This window comes from Lagopus muta, chromosome 23 (genome assembly GCF_023343835.1).
Source record: "Lagopus muta isolate bLagMut1 chromosome 23, bLagMut1 primary, whole genome shotgun sequence".
Lineage (NCBI taxonomy): Eukaryota > Metazoa > Chordata > Aves > Galliformes > Phasianidae > Lagopus > Lagopus muta.
This window is the reverse complement of record NC_064455.1, coordinates 4,064,596-4,081,837: the sequence shown is the minus strand read 5'-3', so window position 1 is coordinate 4,081,837 and position 17,242 is coordinate 4,064,596. Positions and strand designations below refer to the sequence as shown.

The following is a 17,242-nucleotide window of genomic DNA, read 5'->3' as shown; positions in this document are numbered from 1 at the left end:
AGCTGCATCAGAGTGGCAGAAGTGCTTTCTCCACCCCAGCAGCTCCTCAAGCAAAGTTCCTTGAGAGCAGCATGGAGCTCTGCCCCATGGCAGCACAGAGGGGAGCAGCAGCCAGCGTCATCCCACAGGGAAGCTGCAGAGCAGGAGCAAGAGGCTGCCCTGTGCTTCCTCTGGCTGCCTCCCCCGAAGGCCTACATTGCACAAATGTTTTGGAGTAAATGCAGTGTGTGCTGAAGCAATAGGTCAGGAGGATTTGCATGGTGTAGTGGCCCCAGGGAAAGGTTTCTGCAGCCTGGGAGCAGCTCTGGCTCAGCCTGGGGGGAAGAAGCAGAGGGTAGCTGTGCTGTAGAGCTTCACCCATAGCTGGGCCAGGGGCACAGAGCAGGCAGTGGAGAGGCTGTGCTGCGCCCACACCTACAGGTGCTGGCCTGGGGTGCCCAAAGGCTGCTTAGCTTGGATGCTGCTTTTCTTCTTGCAGAAGTTGACCAGTTTGTGGCTGAGTTTTGCTGCAGCAGTCCTGGGTGTGAGTAGCTTACAGGGCCCCTGCTTCTGGCAATTCTAAGAAGAGTGGGGCTGTCCCATTTCAAGCACGATGCAGGAGCCAGGTCAATGCAGGATGAGTCAGGCTGCTGCTATTTGCATTGCATCAGTTCCCTGAGGTGTGGGCACTGCATGGGCACGTCGGGAGGAGCAGTCCCTGCATGCAGTGCCCTGGGAAGCAGGGGCTGCAGTGGGGCACAGTGCAGGACTGGGTTGGTGGCAGCTGTTGCGCAGTGACACAGGGTTCATTGACAAGCAGCAGCAAACAAGTCTGCCTGGTGCTGGCATGGGACTGTGCCCACAGAAGCTGTGGGGCCGGACGCCAGTTCTGGCTGTAGGACAGGATCATACACACTTGGGCTGACCTTCAGCCACGTGCCAAGGCACAGTTCTGTGCTGATGCCAGGCACAAACTCCATCTCGCAGCAAGCAGCAGCTGGAGAGGAGGCAGAAGAAACATGGAGTTTTCTCCTGCCCAGCCCAGATAGTTGCATTCCCCTTTAGCTGGCACCTGTTGGGAGCTGCTCAGAGCTGGGCACGCCTAGCTCCACCACTGCCAAGCTCAGAGGCAGCTGGTGGTGGCCCTGGTGCTGTACCTACAAGGAAGGGCTGAGCACGGGGCTGGAGCTGCAGTGAGAGCAGCTGAGGAGCAGCTGGTTTGCATAGGCTGCTCAGAAGGCAGGATTATCTGCAGGGTGGCAGGAAATGCTGCTGCCACACGCTCCTTTGAACAGCACGAGCCTATCTGCACATCCACAATGATTTCCGTAAGTGAATCACGGCTGCAGCACAAATGCACCTGGTGCTCAGCACGGTGCTGGCTGCTGCCACGTGTTGGACTGCAGTGAGGGCCTGGGGCAGGGCTGGGCACCAGGAGCTGCAGGCATCATGCTGAATAAATGAGACCTGCAGGAAGCAGCCATCCTTTATTTCATATCAGCAGAAGAGAGGCTGAGGGCATGCAGCCCCCACTGCTCTGGGGGAGGTGGGTTGGTGTTGGCTGCTCCGTGCTCATGCTGGAACAAATCCCACCTCCCATCCTGAGCTGTTCCCCATGCTGTGTCCCTCCACCAGGGGCCTGTCAGAGTTGCAACACGTGTGGGAAGATGCTGATGGAGGGGATGTATTCATCCAAGAAGGAAGTAAATGGGGCAGTGCTTGGGTTTTGCAATCCCTCCGTTGCCACAGCTCCTCCAGCTCATGAAAGGTGATGGTGGGAACTTTCAGTGACCACAGTCCTTGTTCCGGGACACTCCCGAGGCGTTGCAACAGCTGAGGAGGATGCTGGCTGGGTCCCCAGGGAGCACTGCTATTGCTGTGGACACAGCAGTGACTTGCCCTGGGGCAGAGCAGGAGGCAGTGTGTGGCCTTGGGTGGTGCTTGGCTCCCAGGTTTCTGCACTGAGCATCAGGACAACTTGTAGCACCGTGTTCCAGCACATCACTGGCTGCAGTAAGAGCCACAGCCAGGACCCCATCTCCAAGTGCACGGGGAGCTGGCTCACTGCAAGCTGCCTCCTGGTGGTTTTGTGTTTTTGGGAAATGGCTGCAGTTCTGCTAAATGGGCTGGGCAAGGCAGGGCTGGGCAGGGCCTGGCTGGCACCAAATGCTATCAGATGAGGCTGATGAGATGGGCGCATACAGGGATGTGGAAACGTGAGAGGACTGCACTGTCCCAGTTCTGGGTTGAGCAAGCCCCTGGTACCCAGCTCTCAGTGGCACTTACAGCTCCTGCCTGGCACAGAGCCCCAGGCTTCCAGAAGCTGCCTGGGCATGGGATGAGCTGACAGCGTTGCTCCATGCAGCGGAGCCCTTTGGCAGTGTGCAGGGGCTGGGAGCCCCTTCCCCAAACACCAGCTCCTTGCTCCCCTGCTGCAACCTCACGGCCCCAGCTCTACCTGCAGGATCCTCTCCTTCATTCTCATTCAGCATCTCGGCTTCTCCCAGCAGCTCAAGGCTGTCTCTGCTGTCCCTCTGCAGGAGCTGGAACAGGGTATGAGTGACTATGTTGGCGGAGCAAGGGGAACCCTCCAGAGATCCTGAAGGCCCTGCAGGGGTACCCACCCGTTGCCGCAGCTCTTGCTGCTCCCGCAGCAGCTCCAAGAACCGACTGCTCCACAGCAGTTTCTCAGCTCCCAGCTCGGTGCAGAGGAAGCGGACATCATCCTCCAGTGCCTCCAACCTCCCCACTGTGGCCTCGTTGGCGTCACGCAGCTGCTGCAGCTCCAGCACTGCCCAGGCACCACAGCTCTGCTCCATCTGAGCTGGCACCAGAGCCTCACCTGCCCCTCAGCACCCACCTGTCTGCTCAGACTCCAGCACAGCAGCAGCCGTCCTGTCCTCCTCTTCCTCGCCCCCCTCACTGTCATGGTCCACCCCCAGCAGCTGGAAGGCACCATGGACTGAACCCCATTGTGTGGTGCCCATAGGGACCCTTCTGCCACCCAGCACTGCGTCACCATGAGTCCCCACTGCTGGAGAGCCCCTGAGGGCACTGGGGGGTGTGTGGTGGTGGTGGGGAGCTTTACCTCTTCAGCAAACTGGAAGGCGATGTCCCAGCAGCTTGTGTAGCACATCAGAAGGTACTGAGGGAGAGCAGAGTGCAGTGGGACCCACTGAGGATGAGAGGGTCTGAAGGGGGAGCAAAGACCCCACATCCCCAGGGCTCTTCACAACCTCCTGCCCAATGAACCCGGTTGCAATCCTACAACAGTGCGAAGCCCACACATGCATGCAGTCCCATAGTGAGGGAGCCCCATAGCACCAACCCACAACAGCCTCCAGAGCCACTGCAGCCCCTGCAGAGCTGTCCTGGAAAGGGACAGGAGCTGCCAGCACCCAGAATGCAGGAGCTGCCTCCACCACGGCCTCCCTGGGCTGTGCTTCTTCCTCATGGGGATCCTGCAGACAGGGAGTGGAATGGAGATGTGCTGCAGATCCCGGGACAGGCAGTGGCTGCAGGATGTACCCAGCCCTGCCAACAGGAGGGCGAGCAGCCCTCCTCCCCCATTGCTGTGCCCACTTACCTGGCAGTGCAGCCCAGCTCAACTCGGGCAGGAGGTGCAGGGAGAGCTGCTGGACAAGGCTGTGGAGGCTGCTGCTCCTCCTGCCTGCTGCTATGCCTTCAGCCCGTTGCTCAGGATTGCTAAATGCCTGCCTAATCCTCTTGCTGACGAGGCCAGGGATTAGGGGTACTTCTGCTCTACCTTCAGTCACCATAAGGACAGTGGCTGCTGGGCCACCACCGCTCTTTGCTCAGGATTCATCTTCTGCAAGCAAAGGACTTTATTGTAACTGTATTTGGCTTTCATTGGCATTGAGGTAAAGCCTGAGCAGCCAGGTTCAAGGTCAGGTGTCCCGGCCTGGGGAGCTTTACACTCTCCAGCTGTGTAGGAAGAGAAATAAAGGTCTCAAGAAATAGAGGGAAGGTTCAGGCGATGCCAGCCTGGCCCAGGCTCTGCCTCATGCCCCTGGTGCAGGTGACAGTGCTGCCGTGCTCAAACTGAGCAGACTCAAACCCCCATTACACCAGCACCTCGAGGGAGCTGATGCTGCAGCGCTGTCACTGCCGACAGCTTTTGCTCTGGGACGTGCAGTTCTGCTCCCTCTGCTGGAGCAGACCCCAGTGGACACCGTGGTTTCTCAAGTCTGAAAGCTGCAGCAGGACGGGACGGGGCTCCTTGAACACCGTGATGGGCAGCCATCTCCTCAATCAGAACCGACTGAGTCTGTTTGTCCCTTTCCCTCAGGGACAAGCACTGCTGGGGAAGGTTGCAGCACCCCCAGTCCATATTGCAGGGATGCAGAGCCGATGGATGCTTTGCCATAAAATCTCTGGCACGTGAGGCTCTGTGTGACATGGAGCCCTTTTGCTGTTTCTCTGCAGGGGAGACTTTCCAGCCCAAAAGGTCCAACGCTGTGCCTGAGGTCAGAGGTGCAGCACGGACCCCTCGAGGTCAGGCCTTTACAAACCTTGCTTTGGAACAGCAGCACCAGGGAAAAAGAGCACCAGAGAAAAGCAGCTTTTGTACCAAGGTCAAGTAGTCAGAAACCATCAGCTAAGTCGTCCTTTTTTCCACAGCTATAGCAAAGCAGGCCCTGTCAGGACTTTATGCTATTTCCTACACCTTCTATTCCTCTCTCTTTTACCTCTTAAGAGGAATAACTTTAAACACAAAAAAGTAGGGCAGCTTTACTGCTCTCCCATTAAGCCACTCTGTCCCAGCAGCTCCCTGTGGCCGAGCAGCAGCACTCACTGCTGTGGGCTAAGGCAGGAGCCACCAGGAGCAAACACAGAGCTGCCTCCATTCCCTAATGAGAAAACAAGGGGGAACTGCGCTCCTATGTGTTCACCTTCACCTGCAGGTCCTGCATGGCAGGGTTGCACAGGGGAGATGGTTGCTGCTGCTGCCACAAGGAGCTGCAATGCAGGACCCCAGGAAAGGAGAAGTGCAGCAGAGCAGAATTCAGGCTCCGCTGTAACAAGTGCACATAAAAGCACATGGAAGGCTGTAAGGCAAGTGCTACAACTTTTCACACAGCACTCTCTCCCTCTGAACTGTTTAAGCAAGCAAAAGCATCCCAGCACAGGTAACTGGCAATACCCAACACCTTCCCAATACCTTGGGAAAGGCACAGCTGCTTTCCACACACCGCTCTCTTGACTCGGCCGCTGTGAAAAGCACCAAACATTCACCCCTCTGTGTGCTTTCCCAGCAGCAATCCAAATTGCCCATCCCTTATCTGCAGGCACGCCGCCAGCAGCACTGAGGACTGCCTGCCATCCAAGGCCTACCTTGATGCAGGATTAGTTGAACATGGCTGGAGATTAATGCCTGGCAATCCTTTCAAGCACTCCATGTTATGTCTACTGCAGGAGAGCAAGCACAAATGATTCCTCCAAAGGGTCATGGGACGAAAGCAGCTGCTATGTGAAAGTGGAAGAGCTGCAGCAAACTCCCCACAAAGCTGATGGAGAATAAAAAGCATCGGGAGACAATATTTTGACTGAACAGAACACGGGATGAGAGACGAATGTGACTTTTATTGTTTATGTACAAATGAGGGAAGTTTGTATTAAAAAGAGAATCTACCCAATGTCAAAGATAGCAGAGAGCAAAGTGGCTCTGAGCTCCAGCCTCCTCTGCATCTAAAAGCACTGTGCCAACTTCAGGGGATGGCATTCAAAAGAAAAGTCAGAGAAACTGGATGGCCACTTTGTTCTCTGCTTACCTACAAACCAAACTGAGCTGTTCCACAGAACGAAGAACCTTCCTCTCTACAGGCATTAAAACAAACCAAAAGCCCATTTATTAAACACTTTGGTTTAAAAAAACAAAACAAAACAACAAAGAAACAAACAAAACCACAAAGCTACGTCTCAGTAACAAAGGGAACCTAAGTCTTACAGCGTGGATGGGACACAGTGAATCACAGCCCTATTCCAGCAGGAAAGGAAATGCCTCCCCACGGTTTTACAGAGGCAGCAGTAAGATCAGCCAATTGAAGGAAGCTCCTGACTGAGCTGGAAGCACAGAATAGCCAGGAATTGAGGACTTCTACTACTACACCTTCATCTCCTGTCAGTCAGGGTGTCTAAAAATGATGCAAAGACATGTCCAAGGCTTTCTCCCCCTTGAGTTGGTTAGAGTGGATGGCTCCCTTCTGCACACACGTGGCCAGAGAGCTGCCACTGTGCTCGTTCAGATGACTGGAGTTATTCTTGGTGGGGATTCATGTAGGACCGGATCCCAGAATCTTCAGCACTGATGTGTCTAGTAGTCCTGCAGAGACAGAAGATGGGAACGTTAAGACCTTTCTACTTCCACCTCTGCTGGCAGAGCTGGGATTCCTTGCCTTCTCTCATTCTACACGCCATGAGCTGAAGGCAAAAGAGAAAAGAGATTTGTTTTCAGCCCAAACCAGGTGCTTTTATTGGTGCACTTCATGACAGAACAGAAAGATGCAGAACAGCTTTTTTGTTCACGTGCACACGGCTGAAGTGCAACCTTGCTCCGTAATGAGCCCACCTGGGCTTATTCACTATCAGATCTGGAAGACAACGCTTACACTTCATCCCTACACATTCCCCAAGCACAACAAACAACATCTCCTATCACGGCAGAGGAGGCTTTCCAGGATGAGCAACAAAAACAATGACAGAGCACTGATACTTACAGCTCTCGGCTTTTTGTTTAACTTGAGATCAATCCTGTGGTTGGAAAGATAAGAGAAACGTCCATTTCAATACACGACACAAACAGTAGGTTGCAAAGAACCAGCTACTGAATATGGCACAGGCTACCACAAAGGCTATTCGGTTAATTCAATCCACATTCTCGATTGGGCTGAGCCAAATCACTGTCCCAACATTACAAGAGAACAGCAAAGAGAAGGAGAGTGGATTCTTTGTTCTTTGCCACAATGCATATTCCGTTCCATTCAGGAAAAGAGTTAATAAAAATCACAGGGAAGTTGTGCAGCACAAGGGAATACTGTTACACACGCATGCTCTACGTTCATTGTTAGATGTGTAACTATGCCACAGGTAATTATCCAGACATAGTGGCAAGGGTTATTTACTAGGGACAGAGAGAGGAGTTTAAGATGGCAGGGATTACAGGAGACAGAGGTACGGAGTTGGTTATGGATGTCCAGAAGGAAACAACCAAATCTACACTGATCTCCTTCAGAAGCAAAGCCAGAAGAATCAGTTTTTAAAGGACACGTTTAAGTTAAAGAGTTGATCTACTTCAAAAACGGAACAGAGAGGTCAAGGAGAGTGAAGTTAATTTAATTTTGCCGAAGTTATTAAATAAAATGTTACCTCCATCACGCTTTTCTGTTTTTTAAAAAAACTTCCCAGCCTAACCTAATATACATACCTACAATTAAACAGATAAACTATGGGTTAGAAAGGTCTCAAAAGGCACATTGGTGTCTACACACTAACAACACAGCACAAGTACTAATTCAAGTCAAACTTACTCAAAGTCATAATCAAACATGCCAGACGGGCTGAGGGGCAGCATTTGAAAGGAAGAAAGCAATAGAAATTAATACACTAACGAATTAAATAAATTAGTCGATTAGCCACCCTAGCGAGAATACTACAAATAAATAAGTAAATAAACAAATGAAAGCCAGTGTTCAAAACGCCACAAAGTTCTGAAGGGTAACTTGAAGGTTCTGGAACCAGAACAGGGCACAATAACAACAACATAAGAAGCACTGCAGATCTGACAGAGTCCCAGCCCCAGGTGGATGGTGGGGATGGAGGTGTTAGGAGCGGTGTTACGCTGCGTGCTGAGGGCTGCAGAGCTCACAGATCAAAGCACGGATTTGCTCACAGAACCCAACGGGTGCTCAGGAAGCAGTGGCTTTGGCTAGATTACTGAGCAAAGCAAAGCTTGTTCAGGCAGAGGTGGAGACAACCATGAAGCTACGTGGCCACGCAGGCGCTCGATGCTCCCTCAATGCACGCCCATCTCCCCTTGCACCCAAACATCCCTTTGGGAGCTCTCAAGTCCAACCATGGCTTGCTGCATTCCCACCCCACCTGTCAGCACCCAACACTGATGGCACTGCGCTCTGCCCCAAAGCTCACTGCTCTGCTTGGCGCTTCTCAGCGCTGGGTCTCTAAGAGGAAGGAGGGCTGTTTTCACCTGAAACACTTTTTAGCCATGAGAATCATCATCTGGGCCTTCTGCGGTCTGAGGGAACAGAGGGTGGCTTCAATAAAACACTGCCACGTGAGCTCCTGCTTTAATGGTCAGGAATTAAACCAACTATTCACACAAGCTCTGCTCAATCTGAATCCAACTCTCCTCGCTGCCACTGGTGGCACAAGAGTGAGAAAAACTGGAGCTACGTGGAATCAGTGCACCTTCAGAGCATCCATTCCCAGCACCTCCCAGTCCTTCAGGAACAGGTGAGCAGAACTCAAATGCATGCTGGAAATGAAAGAGCTTCTGAATGAGCTGTGCCATTAAAAAGATTGGGACTGGCTTTTGTTTGGTTCAAACCTTGAAGATCATTTGGGCTCTTCTGCTGAAATTTAGGGGACAGTCGTTAGCAGCAATCACAACTTCTAACAGTTTGCATTGCAGACCAACGTAATTACTTTCCACTACCTGGCCTTGTTAAGCATTACACAATATCTGCAAAATCCTTTCTGTACTTGGATGCATCTCTTAGGATGATAAGAATTGCCATACCAGTGCAGACCAGGGCTCCTCATGTCCAATATTCTGTCTCCAACAGTAGCCCGTATCAGCTGCTTCACAGGAAGGCATGCAGAAGAAAGCCCAAAGCCACACAAGCTTCCAGTAGGGCAGTTTCTTCCTAACTCTCATCACTACAGTTTGGGTTATGTAATGGAGCAAAAGAGTTTATATTATTTATGGCATTTGCACTGGCCCCCACTGTCCTGCAGCAGATTGCTTCGTGCTCCATGTAAGTGTTCAGCAGTGCTCTGCAATCTGCTCTCATGCTGTACCTCAGTTGTACAGATGCTTCTCTGAAGTGGTTTAGAGATGTGCTCTGCTACTTCTGGCCTTCCTCCCAACTGTCTGCAGGCTAAAAAACACTTCTGAACTGCTTCTGATTCCTAGCTCAGGAGGAACCAAAAAGGACATCCAACACTTTGGGATGTGTGCCTGATGAAGGCTGCTGCGGGAAGAAAATCCTGACCTAGCAATTAAAAATGCTAATGACAGAAAACCTAACTAAGAAGAAGCAGTAGTTAATTAGTTTGCAGGCACTGTACCTACCTCGGTGTCTCTCAGACCTTTTCCCAGCAGTCTCTGTGACATCTATCGCTGCTATTTAAAACATTTGCAATTGTATGGGAAGGCTCCTCAAAGAGGAACCTCCACCTGGACCCAAAGCCAATGAGCTCAGTAATGATACCTAATGTGCAGGTTACACTGAGCCAGGGAAAACAGCATTGGAATTCAATGATTCCCAATTTCTGGGCCGTCAGCCCACTGTGCCTTGAAGGCACGCCTTAAGGAATAGAAGTGGTCGCCTAAATTCAATCATAAAGAGTTCAGGAGAGCTGTTTCACGTGAGTTTCAGGGCAGTTTAATAACAAAAACTAGTGGTCTGTATGATAAAGCAACTTGTACACGCTGTAATCAAACGACTCTGGGACATGACAACAGAAAAGGTTTGGAGTAGAAAATGTAGTAAAGATACTGAGAGTCAGCAGCCCCCAAAACACTCTAAGTTGTTTTCCCATCCTCCTTCTCCAGAGAAAGCAGTGACATTCCTATCTTCCTTGGCTCTGTAGAAACCAAGGAACAATCACAGGAGACCAGGACTGTAATCTTCCTCTACTGCAGGGAAGACAGCTTTATTCTGCTTGAAAGAGAAAAGAACCGACAAGGCCTGGTCAAAAACACCACCGTCTCTGAGCTTTGAGTACCCTGTGCTGACTGTTGAGCTGCCTCACATGCCTTCCCCTCCCTGACACAGCAGGAGCACAGGCTGCACACAGCTTCCAAGCAAGTGATGTAACCAAACGACCTGAACACTTTGTTATGCTCACAACTTATCAGCTCCCTTCACATAATTAAGCCCGTTCAACAAGAGCTAACCATTCCCAGTGCGTTACTAAAAGGCTGCTGGTGCCACTGACCTGTGCCGATTTTTGTTCTTCCGTTTTTTGTGGCTGCTGTGGTGGCTCCCAGAAGTGGAGGAAGCGGCTTTTTGGGGTTTCACCCCCTGCACAGATCCATCCAGCTCCTCAGCATCCTCCTGGCTGGGTTCGTTCTCCTGGTTGTGGAAGTCTGGAGAGGTGTCGCTTTCCGTCCCGCTGCCCGGTTCACCTGCAATGGGATGAGAAGCAGAGCAGCCCTGTGGTTACGTCCCCACACTTCACATCTCAGGCTGCTCCTGCAAAGAGTCGGGGAGAAGAACTACAAACACTACAGAAACTGAAGTTTCTGGTGCCAAGAACTGGAAACGCAGCACCTGATCAGCACACGGTGAACCCAGAGTTATAGAATCATAGAATCACCAAGGTTGGGAAAGAACCACAGCAGCACCCAGCCCAACCATCTACCATCTACAGTTCTCACTACGCCACGTCCCTCAACACAACGTCCAAACGTTCCTTGAACACCTCCAGGGTCGGTGACTCCACCACCTCCCTGGGCAGCCCATTGCAGTGCCTGATCACTCTTACAGAAGTTATGGCGACAGCAGAAGGAAAGGTCTGCAGCCTCCAGAATTGGAGCTCTCATCTTCTCCCACAGCCACGTGCAACTGATGGAGAGACACAGGCACCGAAATGCATCGCTTCAGTCCTTGTTTCTCCATTCAGAGCAGACAGCAGAGCCCAGTGAAGCGAAGATGGGGCCGAGCTGTGAGGAGAAGTTTAATTCTTCCCAATTCTGCCAACGGAGGAAGAAAGGAAAAGGTGACTTACGCTTCTCAATGAGCTGATCCTGAACTCCAGCTAACGCACTGACAGCCTGGAAAGATGAAATGGGCAGTTAATGACAGCAGGGATGTTGCTTAACAGATGTCTGTGGGAACTCAGCCCCGTAAGGATGTCACAGAATCCCAGAACGGTCGAAAAGGAGCAATGTGAGCAGAGGGTTGGAAGTCGATGAGATGTGCAGGGTCATGGGGGGGATGGGGGGGTGTCCCTGCAGCACTCACCGCTGCAGAAGTGACCGAGGATTTGCTGAAGAGCCGCTCAGCCTCCTTAAACTTGCGGTTCCGGCGGTCGTTTTTGCTGTTGGAGTTCCTGCAAAGGAGAGAGGAGGATGGAGGAGGACCGGGGATGGGGGGGGGGGGTGGGGGGGGTTGGACGGCGGTTGGGGAAAGGAGGGGAGGTTGGTCCGTACTTCTGGTTGGTGAGGTAACGGTCCCATCCGCGGATGATGTTGCCGTACATCTGCGTGTCCTCCAGGTAGCTGCCTTCGAACGCGTAGATCTGCCGCTCCAGGTTGGCCAGCGTCTCCTGCCGGGCAAAGCGCTGAGCGGGCCGGGCCCCGCCGCACGGCGACGGCCGCGACCGCCGTTCATCGCCCTTCACCGCCCGTCCGCCCCGCCGCCTCCCCGCCCCGCTCCGCGCCCAGCTCACCGCCAGCTCCTGTTTGCGCTTCACCAGCTCGGCCAGCTCCCGCCGGGTATCGGGGATCTGCGGAGGTCCGCCGGCCTTGGCGTGCAGCGCGGCCATGGCGGCTGCGGCCCTGCGCTGAGCGGGCGGGGCTGCGGGGAGGAGCCGGCGGGGGGCAGCGCTGAGCTCCGCGCCGCCCCGATGGGGAAACGGGAACTGCGAGCGGAGCTGAGGGCCGGCGGGGTTCACAGGATGGCCGGGGTTAGAAGGGACTTCAAGGATGATGAAGTTCCAACCAACCCCCCGCCACACGCAGGGCCACCAACCTCCCCATTTCACAGCAGCCCAGGCTGCCCAGGGCCCCATCAACCCGGCCTTGAACACCTCCAGGGATGGACGGGGCATCGCAGCCTCTCTGGGCAGCTGTTCCAGCACCTCACCGCTCTCATAGCAAAGAACTTCCTGACATCCAACCTCAGTCTTCCCTCCCTCAACTTCAAACCATTTCCCCTTGTCCTGCTGTTATCTCCCCTTTCAAAGAGTTGATTGCCCTCCTGTTTGTAGGCTCCCTTTAGGTACTGAAGGCTGCCATGAGGTCACCCCGCAGCCTTCTTTTCTCCAGGCTGAACAAGCCCAGCTCCCTCAGCCTGTCTTCTGCAGCCCTCTGATCATCTTTGTGGCTCCTCCAGACCCTCTCCAACAGCTCCCTGTCTTTCTTGTACTGGGGGATCCAGATCTGGACGCAGTGCTGCAGATGGGGCCTCACAAGAGCAGAGTAGAGAGGGACAATCACCTCCCTGTCCCTGCTGGCCACCCCTCTTCTGATGGAGCCCAGGATCCCATTTCTGAGCTGCAATGCACACTGCTGGCTCATGTTAAGCTTTTCATCCATCAGGACCCCCAGGTCCTTCTCTGCAGAGCTGCTCTCAAGAACTGCTTCTTCCAGTCTGTATGGATGCCTGGGATTCCTCCAGCCAAAGTGCAAAACTCTGCACTTTGCTGTGTGGAACCTCATCAGGTTCACCCAGGCCCACCTTTCCAGCCTACTGAGGTCCCTTTGAATGGCACCCCTTCCTTCCACTGTGTCAACCACATCACTCAGCTTGGTGTCATCAGCAAACTTGCTGAGGGTGCACTGGATTTGGGGCTGTGCTTGAAGCAGCGCTCAGATGGAGGCTGCAGCATGAACCAGCAGGCACAGCAAACAAGGCCAACCCCAAACCCAAGGCTGAACCCCTCTGCCCACTCAGCAGCACAAAGGCAGGGCTCTCAGGGCTCCTCGCTGCTCCACACCCAGCTTCAGAACCTGAATAAGGAAAACTCGCACCGAAATGAAGGCAATCAATGATGAGACCTGAGATCAGATGCTGCGCCGCTCCCAGGCAGAGGCTGATGTTGGTTCTGTCACCGCTCGGCGCAGCGCAGTCCCACCGTCAGCAGCCTGTGCTCCCCTGCCAGGCAAACCATCAGCAGTGGTACAGCAAAACAAGAGCAGTGCTGCTGCACCACACGGTAACCCCAGCCTTCCCTCATAGCTGAGGATTGCCGGGGTCACTTTGGTGTTTCCTTCACAGGGACACACGCAGCCCAAGCTGGACGAGATGCGCTCACAGCCCTGCAGAGCAGCGAGGCAGCTGCAGCCCTACCAGCACCCCAGGGGTCACTGAATCCATCCAGTCCTGCTGCTGCTAAAGGATCAATAGTCCAGTAACAAACATCTGCATGAGTTACAACGATCTGCGAGTTCTACAGCTGTTAAACCTCTTAACAGCTGCAACACATTCCCTCAGGGTCAGCATCTCTCCCACCTCTCCCTTTCAAATGAGTGCATCTATTTCAGAGAACACAAAGGGGGAAAATGGGACATCAGAAAAACATCACAGCTAAAGGTAAATAGGGCTAAATTTACAAATTCTTTATTTAAAAACCTCTAGAGTGTGTATATATAAAGGAGATCCTCCTAGTCAAGATCCGTCCTGCTTACTATTTGAAAACCTACATCAGCAGCCCATATTTACACCATAAATCCAGTGTGCATACAGCACAGCACGTTTGTATACACAGTGTATGTACACAGCATGTCAGAACAGTGTGTGTGGCCACAGAACAAACACCCAGGCTGAGCAGTCAACAGTGTAGAAAGTCTTATGTTTCTTTTATCAACCATAGGAAGACGACATCCACAAAGATGCATTTTCTTTCAGTGAGTGGAACTGGTTTTGTTTACCTCTTCCTAAAGCGTTGTTTTCTTTTCCAGTAGGGCAGAATGTTATAAACCAATGATAGTTCCATTTTACTTTTTTAATATATATAAAGAAAACTTAAATAGTGCAAACCAGTAAAAACATGCCACCACATAACAAGTACAATTACAAACAAAAACATTAAGTTACTCATGGAGCTGACAGAAACAAAGGCCCAAGCTTTAGGAGGAGAAACTCAACATCCATCACAGTTGCAGCGTTCTTTGCTGCAATGCACACTGGACGTGCACTGATGTAGACCTCAGCCCTCCCAAATCATATTATTGCAGCCTAAAGCCCCAGGAAGCAGTTCCTTTTATTTGGACTTACCTTGGAACAGCACATCCTGGTGAAATGCCCATTGCTCCGAGTGCTCACAGTGCAAACCAACAACCCAGGACACACAAACACCTGGGGGGCTTTGCAATATTTCTCTTTAGTTAAATTCTCCTGTCCAGAACTCCTAAATGGCCAAGGAAATTTGGCAAACTCTACCAAACAAGACATGTTACAAAAAAATGCATGGGGTTACACTTTAACTAAGATCTCAGTTCAGTAGCATTCTCAAAGGTTTATGACAAAACAGTTAATAAAAATATTTTTAAATACGCTTGCTGCGTTCTACATCATTTTTTCCAGAAGAAGAAAGTCTTTGAACATTTGCTGAACGTTTCCAGCATCAGAACATTCACATCCAGGTGCCCTTTTTGCTTGTTAGGATGGGAAGAATGACCTGGATTTCCTGCAGACCTACCAGAGCCAAATATTCAGTGGAGTCCCCCGAAATAAACCATGAGAACCATTCAGCAACAGAAGAAGGACTTTAAGGCAGTGAGAAGCACCAGCGCTTTGATGCTCCAACGTTTACATCCCAATGCATGTTTTATTGAAAAAAGATTTCCCTCCCCTGCTCCCCGTCCCCAGTTTCCTTCTCTTCTGTTAACTGTCAGACTCTTCCTCCTTCTCCTCCTCTTCGTCATCGTCCTTTGCGTTGGCCTCAGATTTATCTGAAGATTCGTGGAGGAGAACGTATTCCCTGCTGCTGAATCCAAATTTCAGTACGTCCTTCTCTTTCAGTTCGTAGTAACGCTGCGGCTCAATCCTCTGGTTGTTTAGAAAAGTACCATTGCCAGAGCCAAGATCGATGATATACGGCTTCACTCTGCGGCCAACCGTGCCGTCGGCACGAGTGTGCTCCACAAGCCTGGCAAAACAAGAAAACCCACATCATTCTGATCACAACACAGGGATTTTCCAACCCATCAGCCTCACTGCAGTGCATACTTAACCGTGCTTCAAAGATCTGAGCAAGAACAAGGAGAGTAATGAGAGATGGGACACGGAAAAGCTCCGATTCTGACAGAACTGCTTCACCCCTAAAACTTCTTATGATATAACACAGTAATTCCTGAAACAGAACAGATGGCTGCTCCTTAAGAGAGCAACTCTGCCTCCAGAAGCACGCAACCCCTGCTGTTTCCAAAGGAGATCAGCAGTCTTTGTTGTGAAAGACCAAATGAAAAGCTCTCCTTGAAAGGTTTTTTACTGCCAATTCCACCTGCTAATTACTCCAGATATAGATGCAGTTCTGTATTTAATCCTGCTGTGGCTTACTAAAGACTATTTCTCTCACTAAAAGGCTCCTTACAGTTAAACGAAAGGAATTATAGATATTTCTGATTATTGCTATGCTAATATGCTCCAGTCATACCTCAATTCCATTTACCTAAAAACCTCTCAGCAAAACGCACTTTCTAATCTAATGGAATCTAATCTTTCTAATGCACATCCACTTTGTTTGATTTTTTTTTTGCACACGAGTGACCAAATAACCCCGATCTACCAGCTGGATACAGAGCAATACTGACCGGTACTGGAACACAGCGTGCTGCTTGGAGCAGGAGGGATGGTCGATGGGGATATCTGCTATCCTGCGGTGCCTGCCCAGGAGATAAGCACTCTGCCTGTGAATGTACATGACTGGCAGGAACTCATCATTTTTGAAAGGATAGAGGCGCCATCGTTTCTTTGGAATCCGAGCTTCTGGAGGCTCGCTGTACTTGATCACGACGCCTCGGAAAGTGTTGGTATCCTCCAGAAGGGCACCAGACAGTTCAAAGCTCGGTTTTTCTTTGTTTACAGCTTTATCTTTTGGTTTATTATCAGATTGCCTGTGTTCTGGATTCTGGTCAGGACCGCTGCCCTCGTTATTCTGTCGATGCTCTCGTCTTTTCTCATTATAGAACTCCCTCTCTGCTTGCTGCTCACGGATGTTCTGAACATCTCTCTCTCGCTCGTGGCCTCGACCCCCAGGCCTTTCACTTGGATTTTTCCTCCTGTCTGAGTGATCTCTGTGCCTGTCTCTCTCACCGCTTCTGTCTCTCCTGTGTTCCTGCTCTGATGCGTGTCTCTGCTTTCGCTCCTCGTTTCCTCTACGAGGATGGTCATCTCGTTCCTGAGGAAAAGAAAATAAAAGACTTATAGCAATGGAACTAGAATAAGAATGAAAGAACAGCAGGTTCAGTTTCAAAAGAGATCACAGATCAATATGTGAAAAACAGAGACTGGAATATGTGACACGTATATCTAGATAAAGTTATTTCCTTGCAAACTGAACTTGGGCTGAATAACGCAAGACTGAGGGAGAGCAATGCATCAACATCAGGAAAAAGGAAGCTTTCCGGGTCAGCCTGCAGAAGTGACAGAGGCTGGGCTCACTAAAAGGTACAAATAATCAGTTCCTTATGGCACAACATGAAGCAGGGAGCAATGAGATATTACACTCCTAAAGAGATGCTCTACAAGGATCAGAGGGCTTCCAGACCAGAAGCCGGTTCCGTACCTCCACACACAACTCACGGCAGCAGCAGGACGCACCCCGGGCCCCGCCGCCACTCTTGTGTGCAGAGCCGAGCGGCGGGCAGCTCACAGAGCCGGGCCTCGCCGCTCCCAACGCCATTTACCTGCTTTACCCTCACAGCCCCGTGATGCGGACTCCGGCTCCGCCTGCCGCGCGGAGATTTGCTCCTCCGGCCGGATTTGCTCTTCCTTTTGGGCGATCTTTAAGACAAGGACATGAAAAGTGAGCGGGGCCCGTGGGCTGCGGGCCGCGGCGCGGGGCCGCCAGGAGGCCTCCTACCTGCTGCTCCTGCCGCGGCTGCCCCGCCGCTCCTCGGCCGGCGGCGATTGGCTGCCACGCGCCGAACGGGAACCGGACCGCCGCGGGCTCCGCTTCTCGGCCTTCACTGCCACCTCCCGCCGCCGCCGCTCCCGTCGCCGTTCGGCTGCGGCCTCCATGGTGCCGCGAGCCGCCACAAACGGAAGTACGCGCCGCTTCCGGCCCGCGCGCAGTCACCCGGAAGTACTTCTCCCAGAGCCGCTACGTAACG

The 17,242-nt window shown here is 52.0% G+C and overlaps 2 protein-coding genes across 11 annotated transcripts; both read right to left on the bottom strand.

The window, feature by feature from the left end:
• Positions 1 to 5,563: 5,563 nt before the first annotated feature.
• MEAF6 (MYST/Esa1 associated factor 6) lies at positions 5,564 to 11,763 on the bottom strand. 10 transcript variants are annotated; one of them, XM_048968920.1, is made up of 8 exons: positions 11,635 to 11,763; positions 11,396 to 11,511; positions 11,208 to 11,295; positions 10,972 to 11,017; positions 10,180 to 10,369; positions 7,527 to 7,556; positions 6,717 to 6,750; positions 5,564 to 6,322 (listed from the first exon to the last, which is right to left on the bottom strand). In XM_048968920.1, exons 1-8 carry the CDS (start codon positions 11,728 to 11,730, stop codon positions 6,314 to 6,316), a joined length of 609 nt encoding a protein of 202 aa, XP_048824877.1. In that variant the 5' UTR covers positions 11,731 to 11,763; the 3' UTR covers positions 5,564 to 6,313. The 10 variants fall into 10 exon arrangements, 5 of the variants coding, with proteins under 5 accessions (XP_048824877.1, XP_048824875.1, XP_048824879.1 ...); XR_007380980.1 differs by lacking the exon at positions 7,527 to 7,556 and adding an exon at positions 7,366 to 7,423 and having other exon boundaries at positions 6,242 to 6,322; XR_007380979.1 differs by having other exon boundaries at positions 6,263 to 6,322; positions 7,527 to 9,899.
• Positions 11,764 to 13,512: 1,749 nt separating this feature from the next.
• SNIP1 (Smad nuclear interacting protein 1) lies at positions 13,513 to 17,227 on the bottom strand. The gene is made up of 4 exons (XM_048968895.1): positions 16,993 to 17,227; positions 16,817 to 16,913; positions 15,722 to 16,308; positions 13,513 to 15,057 (listed from the first exon to the last, which is right to left on the bottom strand). The coding sequence occupies exons 1-4, from the start codon at positions 17,148 to 17,150 to the stop codon at positions 14,793 to 14,795; spliced, it is 1,107 nt and encodes a 368-aa protein (XP_048824852.1). The 5' UTR covers positions 17,151 to 17,227; the 3' UTR covers positions 13,513 to 14,792.
• Between the last annotated feature and the right edge of the window lie 15 nt (positions 17,228 to 17,242).